The 13,727-nt window shown below is 30.6% G+C and overlaps 2 protein-coding genes across 5 annotated transcripts in view; one reads left to right on the top strand and one right to left on the bottom strand.

The window, feature by feature from the left end:
* The window catches only part of d4 (double PHD fingers d4), a 55,028-nt gene extending 45,994 nt beyond the window's left edge, over positions 1 to 9,034 (bottom strand). For all 4 annotated transcript variants that reach the window (XM_072527085.1, XM_072527086.1, XM_072527088.1 and 1 more), the window contains exons 1-3: positions 8,880 to 9,034; positions 4,360 to 4,741; positions 2,128 to 2,253 (exon numbers count right to left, since the gene is read on the bottom strand). In XM_072527085.1, the coding sequence (XP_072383186.1) occupies positions 2,128 to 2,253; positions 4,360 to 4,741; positions 8,880 to 8,956 (585 nt within the window). In that variant the 5' untranslated portion in view covers positions 8,957 to 9,034. The remainder of the gene's footprint in view (positions 1 to 2,127; positions 2,254 to 4,359; positions 4,742 to 8,879) is intronic.
* A 1,312-nt stretch (positions 9,035 to 10,346) lies between these two features.
* Positions 10,347 to 12,700, top strand: LOC140437518 (uncharacterized). Its single transcript, XM_072527089.1, has 2 exons — positions 10,347 to 10,535; positions 10,586 to 12,700. Exons 1-2 carry the CDS (start codon positions 10,450 to 10,452, stop codon positions 12,660 to 12,662), a joined length of 2,163 nt encoding a protein of 720 aa, XP_072383190.1. The 5' UTR covers positions 10,347 to 10,449; the 3' UTR covers positions 12,663 to 12,700.
* The last annotated feature ends 1,027 nt before the right edge of the window (positions 12,701 to 13,727 follow it).

The raw sequence follows: 13,727 nt of genomic DNA, 5'->3' as shown, positions 1-13,727 counted from the left end.
AGCGGCCAACCACATTGAAAGAGGAAATCAAATATGCAATTAAAAATATTAAAACTGGCAAAACAAATGGACCTGATGTCATCAAAATTGAATTTATAAAACTAGTAGGCCATTAGTTGTTTCCATATTATTAGACCTTTTTAAAGTCGTAAATATAACCGAAACATTAATGGCAATGGATTGGCTTGTATAAATATTTATAACAATACAAAAACCATAATATGTGGGATTGCAGCGAACATCATACTATAGCACTACTCTATCATATATTGAAGATCTTTTTAAAAGTAATTCGCAAATGGAATTTAGACAAGGATTTGGCATTGCGAAAGCCTGTTCAGATTAAATGTTCTTGCACAACAATGCCTTTATACGAATCAAAAAGTCTATTTCGTAGATTTCAAAAAGGCTTTCGATAAAGAAATAGTGTTACAAATTTTAAAGCCTAAGATTTACACAGTGGATACATGAGAACAACCTGAAATCTATACTGGAATCAGACAGCAAGGAGCAAGATCGAAAATAGACTGACAGAAGAAATAGAAATTCGTCGGGAGGTTCTTCAGGGCTCTATATTTTCTCTTCTTCTGTTCAACTTGTACAGCGAGTCTACTTGTCAAGAAGCTCTTGGCGATATATCAGAAATAATAAAAATTAATGGAGTAGTACTAAACAATATTAGATATGCTGATGACACTGGATTATTAGCGACAACTTTTGAAGTTCTGCAACAACTAATTGAACCATTTAATAATTATTGTAACAATTACGGTCCTAAAATTAACCTTAGGAAAACCAAATTTATGGTGATAAAGAACACACAAAGCCCGAAAGGAGAGGGCTATGTCGCATTTTAAAAATCATGTATGAATCGAATAAGAAATTATGAGGTACTTCGGAGAGTGAACAACGAGAGTGAGGTATTTACAACAATTCTTCTCCTTGAAGTGTCTATTCGTAACGAATGTTGACGATCATGATGGCTATCTTTGTATTGTCAGAACAGCGGGAAAAAGCTCAACAGATGTTGTGTTCTTCTGCTTCCTGGACCTCGCTTTCCAAATATTTCTCTTTACAGGATGGCTTGTGGGAGGTCATATCTGGATTTATTTCGCAAAATGTCTCTGAAGAATTGTAGCTTTCGAGATTTTATGGCAGTCATAAAATCTACTAGTTCTACTTTATCCTTCTGAGAACCTCCTTATTTAAGACGGTCAGTCCAAGGGCTCTTAAATATTCTCCAATACAGTCACACATCAAATGCCTCCAATCTTCTGCACATATCGTCGTTTAAGGTCCACGATTCAATACCATATTAAGGACAGAGATGTAGCATCGCAGTATTGACAACAATAAAAAGAAGGAAACTTCAGTATTTGAGACATATTATGAGTGAGAAAAATACTACTGCTGAGAAATATCAAGACAAAATAAAGAAAAACATAATTCAAGGATGAAGAAAAATATCCTGGTTGACGAACTTGCGCGACTGGTGTAGATGTAGAAGTTCAAGTGTACTTTTTAGAAGAACAGTTAATAAAGTTATGATGACATCCAGTCCCAGTAAGGAGTGGCACCACAAAAAGAATAAGAAGCAATTAAAGGATGAAATGTTCAAAAATAATAGTAAACATAGATTGGATAGAAAAGGATAAGAGAAAAGAATAAGAGGAGAAATAAATAAACTGAAAAGTGAAAGAAACGAACCCAGTGCTTTAAAACCACTCATTACCAATTTTATACGAAAATCATCAGTCATTCACGGTTCCCAATGATGCTCTTTTGGTTCCATTACTGCTTGGGTGATGTACGAATAAAACTTTCAAGACAATATTGACACCATGGCTTTCCCATTCCTAGCAATGAGGATCGGGATATCAACATTTGAAGCTGAGAGCTATGTACAGTTTGATGATTCTATCCCGTCAATTTATGTTAAATAATGTGTTAAATCAAGTTGTACGGTAAGCTGAAAAATTATAAGAATATATCTAAAGTCAAAATTGTAATTTCATTATAAATTGTATTATTATATATAGGTAATGCTCTTAAAAAGTATTTTAAGAAGGAAACGCACTATATTTTATATTTTCTGGTATCTCTGTACAAAAAACAATAGGTACTTACTCTTCCTGCACCCCTACGTCCTCTCCGTCTTTTACTGTAGCATTCCTCATAATCCACGTCAGAATCTGGATCAGGTTCATCATAAGCATCCATTTCCAGCATATCAGCCTCATCATAAAACCATTCCTATAGAATAATTAGAGTACATACATTTTCTAAATGTATTTTTTTAGATAAAACAATAATAAACAACAAAGATACATCTAAAATAAATAGTAGTTCTTTTCAATCATTTATATGGTATATGATTCCGCTAAAAACTCTACCATCAGTCAACTTGAAACTATTCAGAACACGGCACTTACCACAGGCTTTAGAACAACACCAATAAAGTTCTTATCTCTTTAATATATACCTATAGTCGCTAGAATATACCTTACCCAGTTTTTGGAAATACACATACAGAATGTTATCCAAAAACTTGAATGTCCGAAGAAAGTTAAGAAACCGTTAAAATCTGAAGAATCGAGATGCAATTTCATATTCTTCATAAAAAATATATAAATTTCCCCTATTTGGTTAATCAAAGCTCCGGAAATCAACACTACAGTCCTTCATTACCACAAAAACAGAGACACTAACCATGTTCATCTGAAATTCCTTTTGAATTTATTGAAAAAAAAGAAAGCTATTCCATTTATACAGATGACTCCAAATCTGGACATGATGTTGGAACAAAATGTGTTACTTCACATTTATATTTTCACACAATAATGCTCCCATTAGTATTACCACTACAAACCAATATCTCCCAATCATTATCATAGATTATCTAAACTCTAATTACAATCAGTCTGCTAAAATCTGGCTGCTTTTTAAGAAACTTGCTCTGAGATAAAGTACAAAATCTAGAGACCCTAAATAGGACTGGATTCTTAGGACAGCAAGAACAAATCGATGAGTATGAAAAAAAGTATGACAGCTTTAATCTACATAAAAAATCAAACACATAATTGAGTACGATCAAGCATAAGAACGATACTCTGAACAGCTAACTTGTAGGTCAAGGTACATTACCGAACTTTTCCACGATAATTGTTCAGAAATAACCTCAAATTTTATAGGAGCCCATCGATTGTGCAAGAAGGAATTTAACATGCAATAAAAGAAAAAGAAAACTTGATGAGTTCCCAATGTTGACAGCAGAAGTTCGTATATATAGAGCTATCAATTGTTACAAATTTTTTCACATCCTTTGAGAATAACTTATTAGCATATTGAACTGATAGCCGTGACCTGATTTTAACAATGCAAAACGAATATAACCTGTCTAATTGGCGATAATTTATAGATTCATCAAAAAGCAGTTGGAAAGTGATTTTTCTACACAACACCAATTTAAAAAATTCCGTTCTGATTGCATTGAGCACAAATACATACATATGCACCGCTAAAAAATAATCGAATTGTTACATTATATTGATCATCAGTGTAAAATTTGTGCTTAAAACTAGTGACTCTCTTAAGAGGTATGCAAATGGGTCACACCAAAAATATATGCAACTCAAAAACTTCATTGAAATTTCACATGTTATGATTAAAAAACAAATTAACCTAACCCAACAAATAAAACTAGGAATCATTAAAAATTTCATAAAAGCGTTCATTAAAAAAGGAATTCAAAGAATTGATTTTCCACGGTTATGTGGAATAACAATAAAAGAAGATAGGTCCTTTTCTGTTGAGTTCCTTAACTGAAGTTAAGAAATAGATATGACCAATTTGAAACAAATAAATTTTATTTCACTATGGGAACCTGAAAGATACGTAAAATAATTTTGTGTTTGTACAGGTCTTTTATGAAAATCCTTAACTAAAGTTAAGAAACAGATATTCTCCATGACAAACTTGAAACTTATAAGTTTTTATTAACCTTTTCACTGAGAGCATGAGAGAGATATATAAAATAATTTTATGTTCATACAATCATACAGCATAAACTGGATAAACATTTGACTTTTTTGAGTATTCTCTATTGGAATTATCTGGCTTTACATATTTTATATTACTTTCTGCATATATTATATGCAGAGAGTAATTAGTTAAGATACATCGAATTTTACAATATATTTGAAAATTTAAGAGCCTGGTGGCCATACAAATCTATACTTTTTAAAGATACTGATAAGGGCAACAGCCATACTGGAAACAACATTGCTGTAAATGCTAGCTGCTGTGAAAAGGTTAAATATAGATTGAATCCATCAATTATAATTTATTTACTGAACAAACCTTTGAAACTTCATCTTTTAACAACTGACTATCTTTGCTATCAGTATCTTGGAGCGCTGGATTTTCAATTTGGGAAATGCTATGCATATCAGTGTCTGGTCCATCTAATAAATGGTCAGCAGCTCTGGCAAATGCTCTTGCATTCATTGATAAATACTGTCTCCTTCTTTTCCTCCATCTTTGTCTGGGATAAGAATATATCTGCCCTGGATGTAATCCAGGTATCCTTTGCCTCTTATTCATAAATAAAGAGCAATGATTTTGGGCCACTCCCGTTTGAGTATCAATGAAGGGGAGGCGCAATCGTCTTTCAATACATAGCCTTGTATTGAAATTGCTGGAACTCTCAATTGCTTCATTGTAGCTAGCCTCATTCATAAACCTGTAATAAAAAAGGGATATGGTTGAATGATCAATAATCTTAAATTTTTATTTTAATACATAAAACAATAAAAAAAACGTGGAACAGTAGGCGGTACTGTAGACCAACGCGAAGCTTCATATTATGTTTTATGTATTTTTAAAATTGAATAAAGTAATTATTAATTACTTTATTCAAATTATATAATTAAATTACTTAATAATATAAATAAAAAGTATTTGATAGTAAATTTAATTATTATTTAGAAAAAATAATTGTATTTATATGAAATTATTTTAAAAAAATGTTTAAATTTCAATTTAAATCAATAATTATGTGTATAACATATTAATTTTTAATTCTTATCAATATTTTTTTAAAAATTTTTGAAAATTTCAAAACGTTCACACACATCACAATTTTAATGAAGATATATTGGTGCAACAGCGTCATTTTTGAAATGTTATTATATTTTTGAAACAAAGTTTAATTATGATGAAAACCATAAAAACAATTGAAATTTCTAATAATACATAAGTATATATTGTTCTGAAGCTACTTTCTTGTGGCATGTTAAAGTAATTGCTATTTAAATGGGAATAAGCCACAATTAAAGGTTAAATTACGTTTATTGGCGTTTCAATTTCCACTTCAGAAATCCTGTTGTCTCTACATCTTCGTAAAAATTTGATGGAATTTTGACAATGTGCCAGTTTCTTGTAAATTTCATTTTCCGAAGAGGAAATTGAAAAGTGAATAAACGTACTTTAACCTTTAATTGTGACTTATTCCCATTTAAATAGCAATTACATAAGTATATGTTGCACTTCTCACAATAATGAGCAGGAATTGGTTTACAACCAGGTTTTTGACATCATCCCCTTTTATCTTTCATAACGGGCCAATGTCCTATTTCATCCAGCCTATCCTTTTGAGGAATAATTTTTGTAGCTATACTTTTGTGTTTTTTTGCTGCAGTAAGATTATCAATAAAGCTACTGTTAGAATGTCTCAATTTCTTGGTAACAGTACTTGAACTCAAACAGGGACAGTTCGTTTTTCTTTGGAACGCCAAAATCATTGCAGTAACATATATATAAAAGCCAACACTTTACAACTGAAACGATGACAAAAAAAAAACGATGGTAATATTTCTTATTGATGTTTTAATCTCCACTTTGGAAATCGTTCTCAAAATACAAACATTTTAATATTTCTTAGATCTAATTGTGATTCTGTATAGACCTATTAGTAAATTCATAAGATCTACTCTGGTCATGAATTTATTGTACGTTTTAATTGCTGTGGGGCACTGTTCCTAGACAATATATTTTCTTTTGAACTACCTCATTCAAAAAAGGTATTGATGAAAACCAATTACTGATATAAAGAAGGTGATTGTCCTGTTAACTGCTTCTACAGAGTGTTAAAACAATATTGCCACTGGAACCAATATCATTGTATCTGTAACTGGCATAAAATGCGGTTTGACTTAGAGGTGATCTTTTTTCATTTATGCATTTTGACAGATATGTGTCGTAAAGGTGCTTTTTTGATACAAATACTGGTTCTAGATATAATTTGAACGTTTTTTGTCTATAGTGGTGACTTCGAAATTTAGGTAATCCTTCCAAAAATGCTGTATGGTATGAATACTCTTGTTTTTTGCGTGAATTATCTTTCACCTTCATTTTGTTGAACTTATAAAGAAATATAGTTATTTCATACCTTTGAAACTAATTCCACGATTTTCTTTGTTCTAGAATTCATGTTTTCAACAAAATTGCACTATTAAACACTACAATAAATGCAAAAGCGGCAACTCATATGTTTTAGGTTAGAATATATATGTGCTGTTGTTTAGAGTTCATAAGTAGCATGGCTGATACGAGCTATTAGAACTCAAATTTAGTAGCACACTTTAACATGGTATTAGAATTGATCGAATATGTGTTATTAGAACATATTTGTGAAAAACTCTGATCCATGCTATTACAGATTTATACATATAATGTGCTAAATGTGTTCTTACACTTGGGATTGGAATCATTCGGTAGAGTGTGTGCAATAGACTCAAAGTCAATGTCTAACTCATTTTGTCTAAAAATTCTCATATGTGGTATTAGAATGTAGGTAGCACTATAATTTAGCAGCACACTTTAACATGGTATTAGAATTGATCGAATATGTGTTATTAGAACATATTTGAGAAAGACTCTGATCCGTACTATTACAAATTTGTACATAATGTGCTAAATAATGTGTTCTGGTACTTGGGATGAGAATCATTCGGTAGAGCATGCGCAATAGACTCAAGAGTCAATATCTAACTCATTTTGTCTAACAATTTTCATATATGGTATTAGAATGTAGTTAGAGATATATTTTCTAGACTTTCAAAAAAAACTTATAATCATTTATTGTTTTTGTAAAGATAAGGCTCTATACCAAATTTTAATATAAAAATGGAACTAAAGAGGCATTAGTATGTATTTTATCAAAAAAATCAATAAAATATATGAATAGAACATACCTACGCAAAAAAATTAAATTTATAATGTAATACCCAATTTGGGCACATGCTCCCCCTCTGTGATATGTATCATTTTAATATAGATGTGAAAGTATAAAGTATAAATAACCTGTACTAGTTTGTAATGATAATTAAACCCACATCATTAGGCATCAAAGGCAGATACAATTCCCCATGAGGTACTAGGGAAGTAAATGATTATCATATTATAATAATGATGATCAACTAAAGTGAGTGAAATAGTTACAGACATAGAAACCTCCTGATATACATGCATACAATCTACATATGTACAGAATTGACAGCAGTGATCAAATGTTAAATTATTACCGCTGACCTCACAGGACAAACAAAAAATTGTTATTCTATTTAATGAATATTAGCGTTTGGAATTCCTTTGTTCAAGATAAAAAAAGGAACACAAAAAAGAATAAATCTTGTTAGCTTCAAGGAAGCCTTAGTAACTCCTCTTTACTGCTTGAAAATGTCTGTGATAAAAAAATATTGATGAGAAAAATTTTTGTGATGTGGCTCCAATCCTGTGTAAACATTAAAAAATGTGTGTTATATCAGGCACAACCTTTAATTTAATTGTGTTATTAAAATTGAGTGAACATTTTAAAAACACATGGTAATAACAAAATTTAATAATTATTCAGGTTGAATATTTTATTATACTACTTTGAATTTTAAAGGTGAATGTCACTATAACACTAAAAACCATTAGTTAGACAGTATTTTATCAATAAAATTAAAGACATATATGAAGAACAATAGAAGAGTATCAGTAAAATGAGGCCATGAACAAAAAATGAAAAAAGTACTAGGATTAAAAGTGATTTTAATGAGTTTGAATGAATGGACTAATGAGTTTAGAAAATTTAGTAGTATTCATGAGAAAATAGGAAAATCAAAACATTAGTGACAATCAAAATCAAACTACTGGATGTATCTTTAAATATTGTTTTTAAGCACCAAATAAAAAATGAATAATGAATACATTATAATTTATTTCTCTTCTTTTCAAATAGACTTGTACAAGCTGGTAAAGTATTCTGTGATTGGTATCAGGAATAAATGAATCAGTAGCACCAGTGCATAACAGACAGCTTCCAGAAAGTTGAAAAAAAAATAAAGATATTGACAAAAGCATTCTACATTTAAACTAAAAAATTATTCTTTCTAACTTTACAACATTCAGAAATATATTTGAAAACAATTAAAATGAATACTAAGCTTCTGAATCTATCGCACAATTTTATTATGCGATCATCTGAGCTAACTAGACAAGGCTTCCTGCTAGCATAATATCAAAGAATATAGTTTGATAATATCCTGTCAATAATGAATGTTATGTTGACTGTTTAATTGGACAAATAAATAAGAGATAAATGTAGCAAATTAATTCAGTTAGGCTGACTTTGTTTATCATCTAAGTATATTCACGTTTATTCAGAAAAGTATCAAAAACGTAATAAAGCTTGTATACGCCTAGTCATTTTGAACGGTTTACACAATCAATAACCAATCTTGCCGGTGTAGTGTGATAAAACAAGTACATTGGTTAAAAATTGTTTTTATTATGTGTCATATCTTATCCTGATAAAGAATTAGGTCTAAACTTACCCTTCTATTTTCTCCAAACTAGTTTTGGTTGAATTAGTTGTAGGTGTTTCAACACATGTCACCATTACGGCCGCCATTTTTCTCCATTGGTATTTATTTATTATTGATTTCTAAAAACCTTGAAAATTAGTCGAGGTCTCCGCCTATGACATTTCATTAGTAGCATGGAACACAAAAGATTCGCTAGGACTTTCGTCCTTGTTTACTATTTTGTAGTGTTTAACTAAATAGAAATGTACCTTCTACGATTTTTTGAAATATTAGCAAAATAGAGACATCCTCCAGAATTTAAATGTATTTAATTTTCAGTGAAATATTTAAAGTCAATGTTTTGATATATTTCTTGTTGGCAACAGTGAAAGTGGTAAAAAATATCTTAAAATTGCATAAAAATAAATATATAATATATTTCTATATAAAAAACATATATAAATAGTAAAATTTTTAGTAGAAATATAAAGTTTAAAAGATATCTGTTGCAACTGATCCTTTGAGGATTGCCAAATCTATCTGCAAATCTATTCTAAAGCGCAATTCCAAAAAAATTCTAGTAATTAATTACAATTAATATTGGAAGAAACAAATATTGATTCGTTTTTATTTTATATTAATTAAAAAAATTGAAAAATCCATAAAATGATGTAGGTAATAAAAGTGTACTTTTTCAAATCTTTCTCTCTGTTAAAGCATATTTTCATTTAACGTATTTTTAATATTTATAATATTATTTTTCACTTTAACTAAAGAACCACAGGAGGTAAATTAGATTTGTTACTATTTGGTGGACACCTTCCAGAAGACGCTACGGTGAACACCAAAATGTGGAACAGATATAAAATATTATGTACACGACAAGCAGAATAAGTATGTAGGTATTGGAAGTTCGCATATAATGGATTAGTAAAATCGAAATCGTGTCTTGGATTAAAATCACGTGAAAAAAGTTTTACAACAAAATATTTGCTTAAAAGATTTAGTTTATTTTGGTTTGCTAGGTACTATTTTAGTGCGGTATTTTAATGTTAATTTGGTTCTAAATAGTTTTTACTTTTAGTTTTCAAACTGTGAATCATTTATTTGGATTTTAATCCGAAAATCCAGAGGCGAACGTTCAATGAAGTTAGCCACAAGTTGGGGGACAGGAAAATGTTCTTAATCAGCCACAAACTTGTTTCTTATTCTGTTCCACAGAACCACAGACCACTAATAACGGTGATCTGTGCCATCGAGCAAAAAAACAAGCTTGTCTTTTTGCTCGATGATCTGTGCACAGAACGACGGAACGAAAATTTCTGTATCAACACCATGTTAAAATAAATACATTAATTTTTTAAACACTCAATAATGGAAGTATTAAATAAGCATTAAAATTTACAATCAATTTAATATGAATTCTAGAATCTAGCCTACTAACTACAGTAAATGTCATTTACGATAAATAACCGATTAGGGATTTACTAAACATTTTAAAATTAACAATGAACTGAACTAAACTAACCTAATAGAAGAAGTATTAGGTTAGCTCCGATTTAAAAAAAAAGTTAATGCCGTATATTTATTTGTTTAAACTATGATTTTCATACAGAATTGGTCTCGAACATTGTTGAAAAGAAATATTTTAAACTCATATCGCTATCAACATGGATATATTATACTGTAAGTATGATACTAATGTTTTACTTCAACTCTTAACAGTTTCTTTTTAGGGTTCCTGAGATAGGAGAAGATGCAGATGGTAAAGATTCAGCTTCCAAACAAACTTCAAATTTACCAGAATTTAACAATGTGACTATTGAAAATTGTAGGGCAGCTATTGCTAAACAGAGTCTGGAGTTTGAAGAAGGTGTAAAAAATATTGAAAAAGAGATAGAAAGTAATCCAAAAGGCGATATTTTTCAGCAGATATTTAAACCTTTAGAAGTAGTAGGTGGACCTCTTGATGTAACATGGGGCGTATCTAAGACTTTATACTTAGGTAACAGTACTTTAATGCCAACATCAAGTTATATGGCCATCCATGAAAGGGCTAGAAAAGCTAGAGCTTCAAAGTATAATAGTAAAAGCATTTATAGTGCTGTTAAAACAGCTTTAAATATTAAGACTGAGAGGAGTAGTGAAGAATCTAGAATTTTACAAAAATTTGCCACTGAAGGTAGGTTAAATGGACTAGAACTGGATTCTACAAAAAAAACCATCTTGAGTGAGTATCTAAACAAATTAAATAAGGAGAAAACTCTCTTTAGACAAAAGACAGAGGTGTCAACTAAACGGTTTACACAAACAATATCAGATCCAGCAATTATGAAAGATATACCAAAGTCTGTTCTAAAATTACTAGCAATTGACCCAAATAATTCTGATAATGGACCTTGGAAGGTAAATCTCCAACCTTATAGTTATACGCCTTTAATGGAATATTGCTCAGAAAGGGATATACGATGGAATTTATGGCAGGCTTTAGTTAGTAGAGGTAGTAAAATGGGAGACAGTGAATTATCAACTAGTTTACATATTGAAGAAATTCGTATGCTTAGAAGAGATGTAGCTGGCATACTTGGATTTGAAACATTTGCCGACATGTCGCTGCAAACCAAAATGGTCAAAAATACTGCAGAAATTAAAAATATTTTACTAAGCTTATTGGAAGTTGCAAAAAGTGCCCAAGATGCAGAAGTTAAACAGTTGTATGATTTTGCAGTAGAGAGTGGATTTGAGGATGATAAACTTGAATTGTGGGATGTGCCTTATTGGAAAAGAAAGCAACAACAGTCTTTATATGCATATAGTGAAAATGATATTAAACAATATTTTCCATTAAAGACTGTTTTAAGTGGCTTATTTAAATTGTGTGAAAAACTGTTTGATATTCACATTAAAGAAAGAAATGGAGCTACTGTGTGGCATAAAGATGTAAAGTTTTATGATATATTTGAAAAACACAGTAGTGCTCCAGTAGCAGGCTTTTATTTTGATCCTTATGCTAGAGATCATCTGAAACTAAAAATTGAGAATACTGGTTGGATGGTTGCTATCCAAAATAAAAGCACTCTTACTGATAGGATACCATTAGCTTCTCTTATATTTAATTTTGACCCCTGTACAGGAAGCAAGGATTCCTTCCTGAATTTTAAAGAAGTTAAGTCACTGTTTCATAAATTCGGTAATAATCTACAACATCTTCTGACACGTACGAACTACTCTGAGGTGGCAGGTTTATCAAATGTTGAGTGGGATGCAGTAGAGGTATGTGGATATGTATTAAGTCATTGGCTAAACAATAAATCTATAATAGACAGTATAACCTCACATTGTCAAACAGGTGAGAAACTACCAGACGATATGTACAAATCATTAGTTCATACAGATAAACATATGGCAGGATTAGACTTATGTAAAGACCTATACTTAGCTTCCCTAGATTTAGAATTACACACCTCAAAAGAGTTTTGGCTAGATATTGTCAAAGCATTGTGGCCAGAACATAGGAATTTTACTTTATACAAACTTGATGTCCATCCATGTTCCTTTACTCAGATATTCAGTGAAGAATGGGCTGCAGCATATTACTGTCATATTTGGTCGAGAATGATAGCTGCTGATATTTATAGTGCATTTTATGAAGTTAGAAGTGATGAAGAACAAACAAAAGAAATTGGAAAAAGATTTAGAAATTTATTTTTAGCTTTAGGTGGAAGTGTTGATCCAGGACAGATTTTTAGAGAATTTCGTGGACGTGACCCTTCTCCAAAAGCATTGTTAAGTTCATTAGGTTTAAAAAAATAAATGTTTTTTATTGTAAATAAATCTGTTATGTAAGTAAATATTTTTTGTTTACTTTACCTTATTCCCACCATACCTCATACAGTGTTGAAAATAATTAGATTCAAGTTTTTCCTAACATATTCATGATTACTTGTTTACTATCACTATGTCTCTTAAGTAGTCAACCAAATAGATATATAACTATATTCAAATGTCATTTTGCATTACCTCCTCTATTTTCATTTCTGCAATATACTTTTTTTTATTTAAATTGATCTTGCAGTTTTTTCTTATCTGTCATTCCTATCTGCTTTGATATTACTGCTCATTTTTGTTAGATTTGTGTAATACATTTTTTTGAAATTCCACTGTTTATTTTAAGTATAAATTGACCTAGTTATCGTTTTTAATAACTTTAACTGGAGTTAAAATATTGTACTACTTTGGATTTTTCATTTTGTTTGTTGCTGCATAAGGAATTTCAATTCTTTGGTACTATATTATTTATTAAAAGTTACGTGCTTCCGATGGCTATAATACAACCCTTTAACCCGGCAGCAGACGGGTGGTCTGAAAATCTCACGTGGACGGGTGGGGTCTATCAGGACCGAAATTTAAATGACCCACAAATTTCAGATTTCAAATTTTCGTTTTGTTTTATTTTTCAAAAATAGCAATTAATCTAAAACCTTGCATTTTCTGCTTTGTTTAACTTATTAGCACTGATTAGTAATTCTCAGTGATTCTTCTAGCTATGTGGCCGAAGTAAATTAGGTATACTCGTTTTACTTTTTTTAACAGCTTGTCTTTTATATGAAGTTCTTCCAGAATCTATAGGTCTGTTCAGAATACGCATAGAATTCTTCTGTAGACCCACATTTCGAAGGTTTTGATCTTGTTCCTATCGATTTTTTTGAGTGTCCATGTTTCCATGCTGCGTATGTACCAATTGGAAAAATAAGGGCATTGACCAAGCGGAGCTTATGATTCCTTGTTATAGTTCGGTCTTTCCATATTTTAATTAGTTTAGCTATTGCGGTTCGGGCCATTGCTAGTCTACGCTTGATTTCTGATGAGAAATCGTTA

Source organism: Diabrotica undecimpunctata, chromosome 3 (genome assembly GCF_040954645.1).
Source record: "Diabrotica undecimpunctata isolate CICGRU chromosome 3, icDiaUnde3, whole genome shotgun sequence".
Taxonomy (NCBI): Eukaryota; Metazoa; Arthropoda; class Insecta; order Coleoptera; family Chrysomelidae; genus Diabrotica; species Diabrotica undecimpunctata.
This window is presented reverse-complemented; position numbering and strand designations above follow the sequence as displayed.

Coding starts and splice junctions, on each gene's coding strand:
- LOC140437518 (XM_072527089.1), top strand. CDS start 10,450: ATGATTTTCATACAGAATTGGTCTCGAACATTGTTGAAAAGAAATATT. Junction 10,536..10,585: donor CAACATGGATATATTATACT/GTAAGTATGATA, acceptor GTTTCTTTTTAG/GGTTCCTGAGATAGGAGAAG.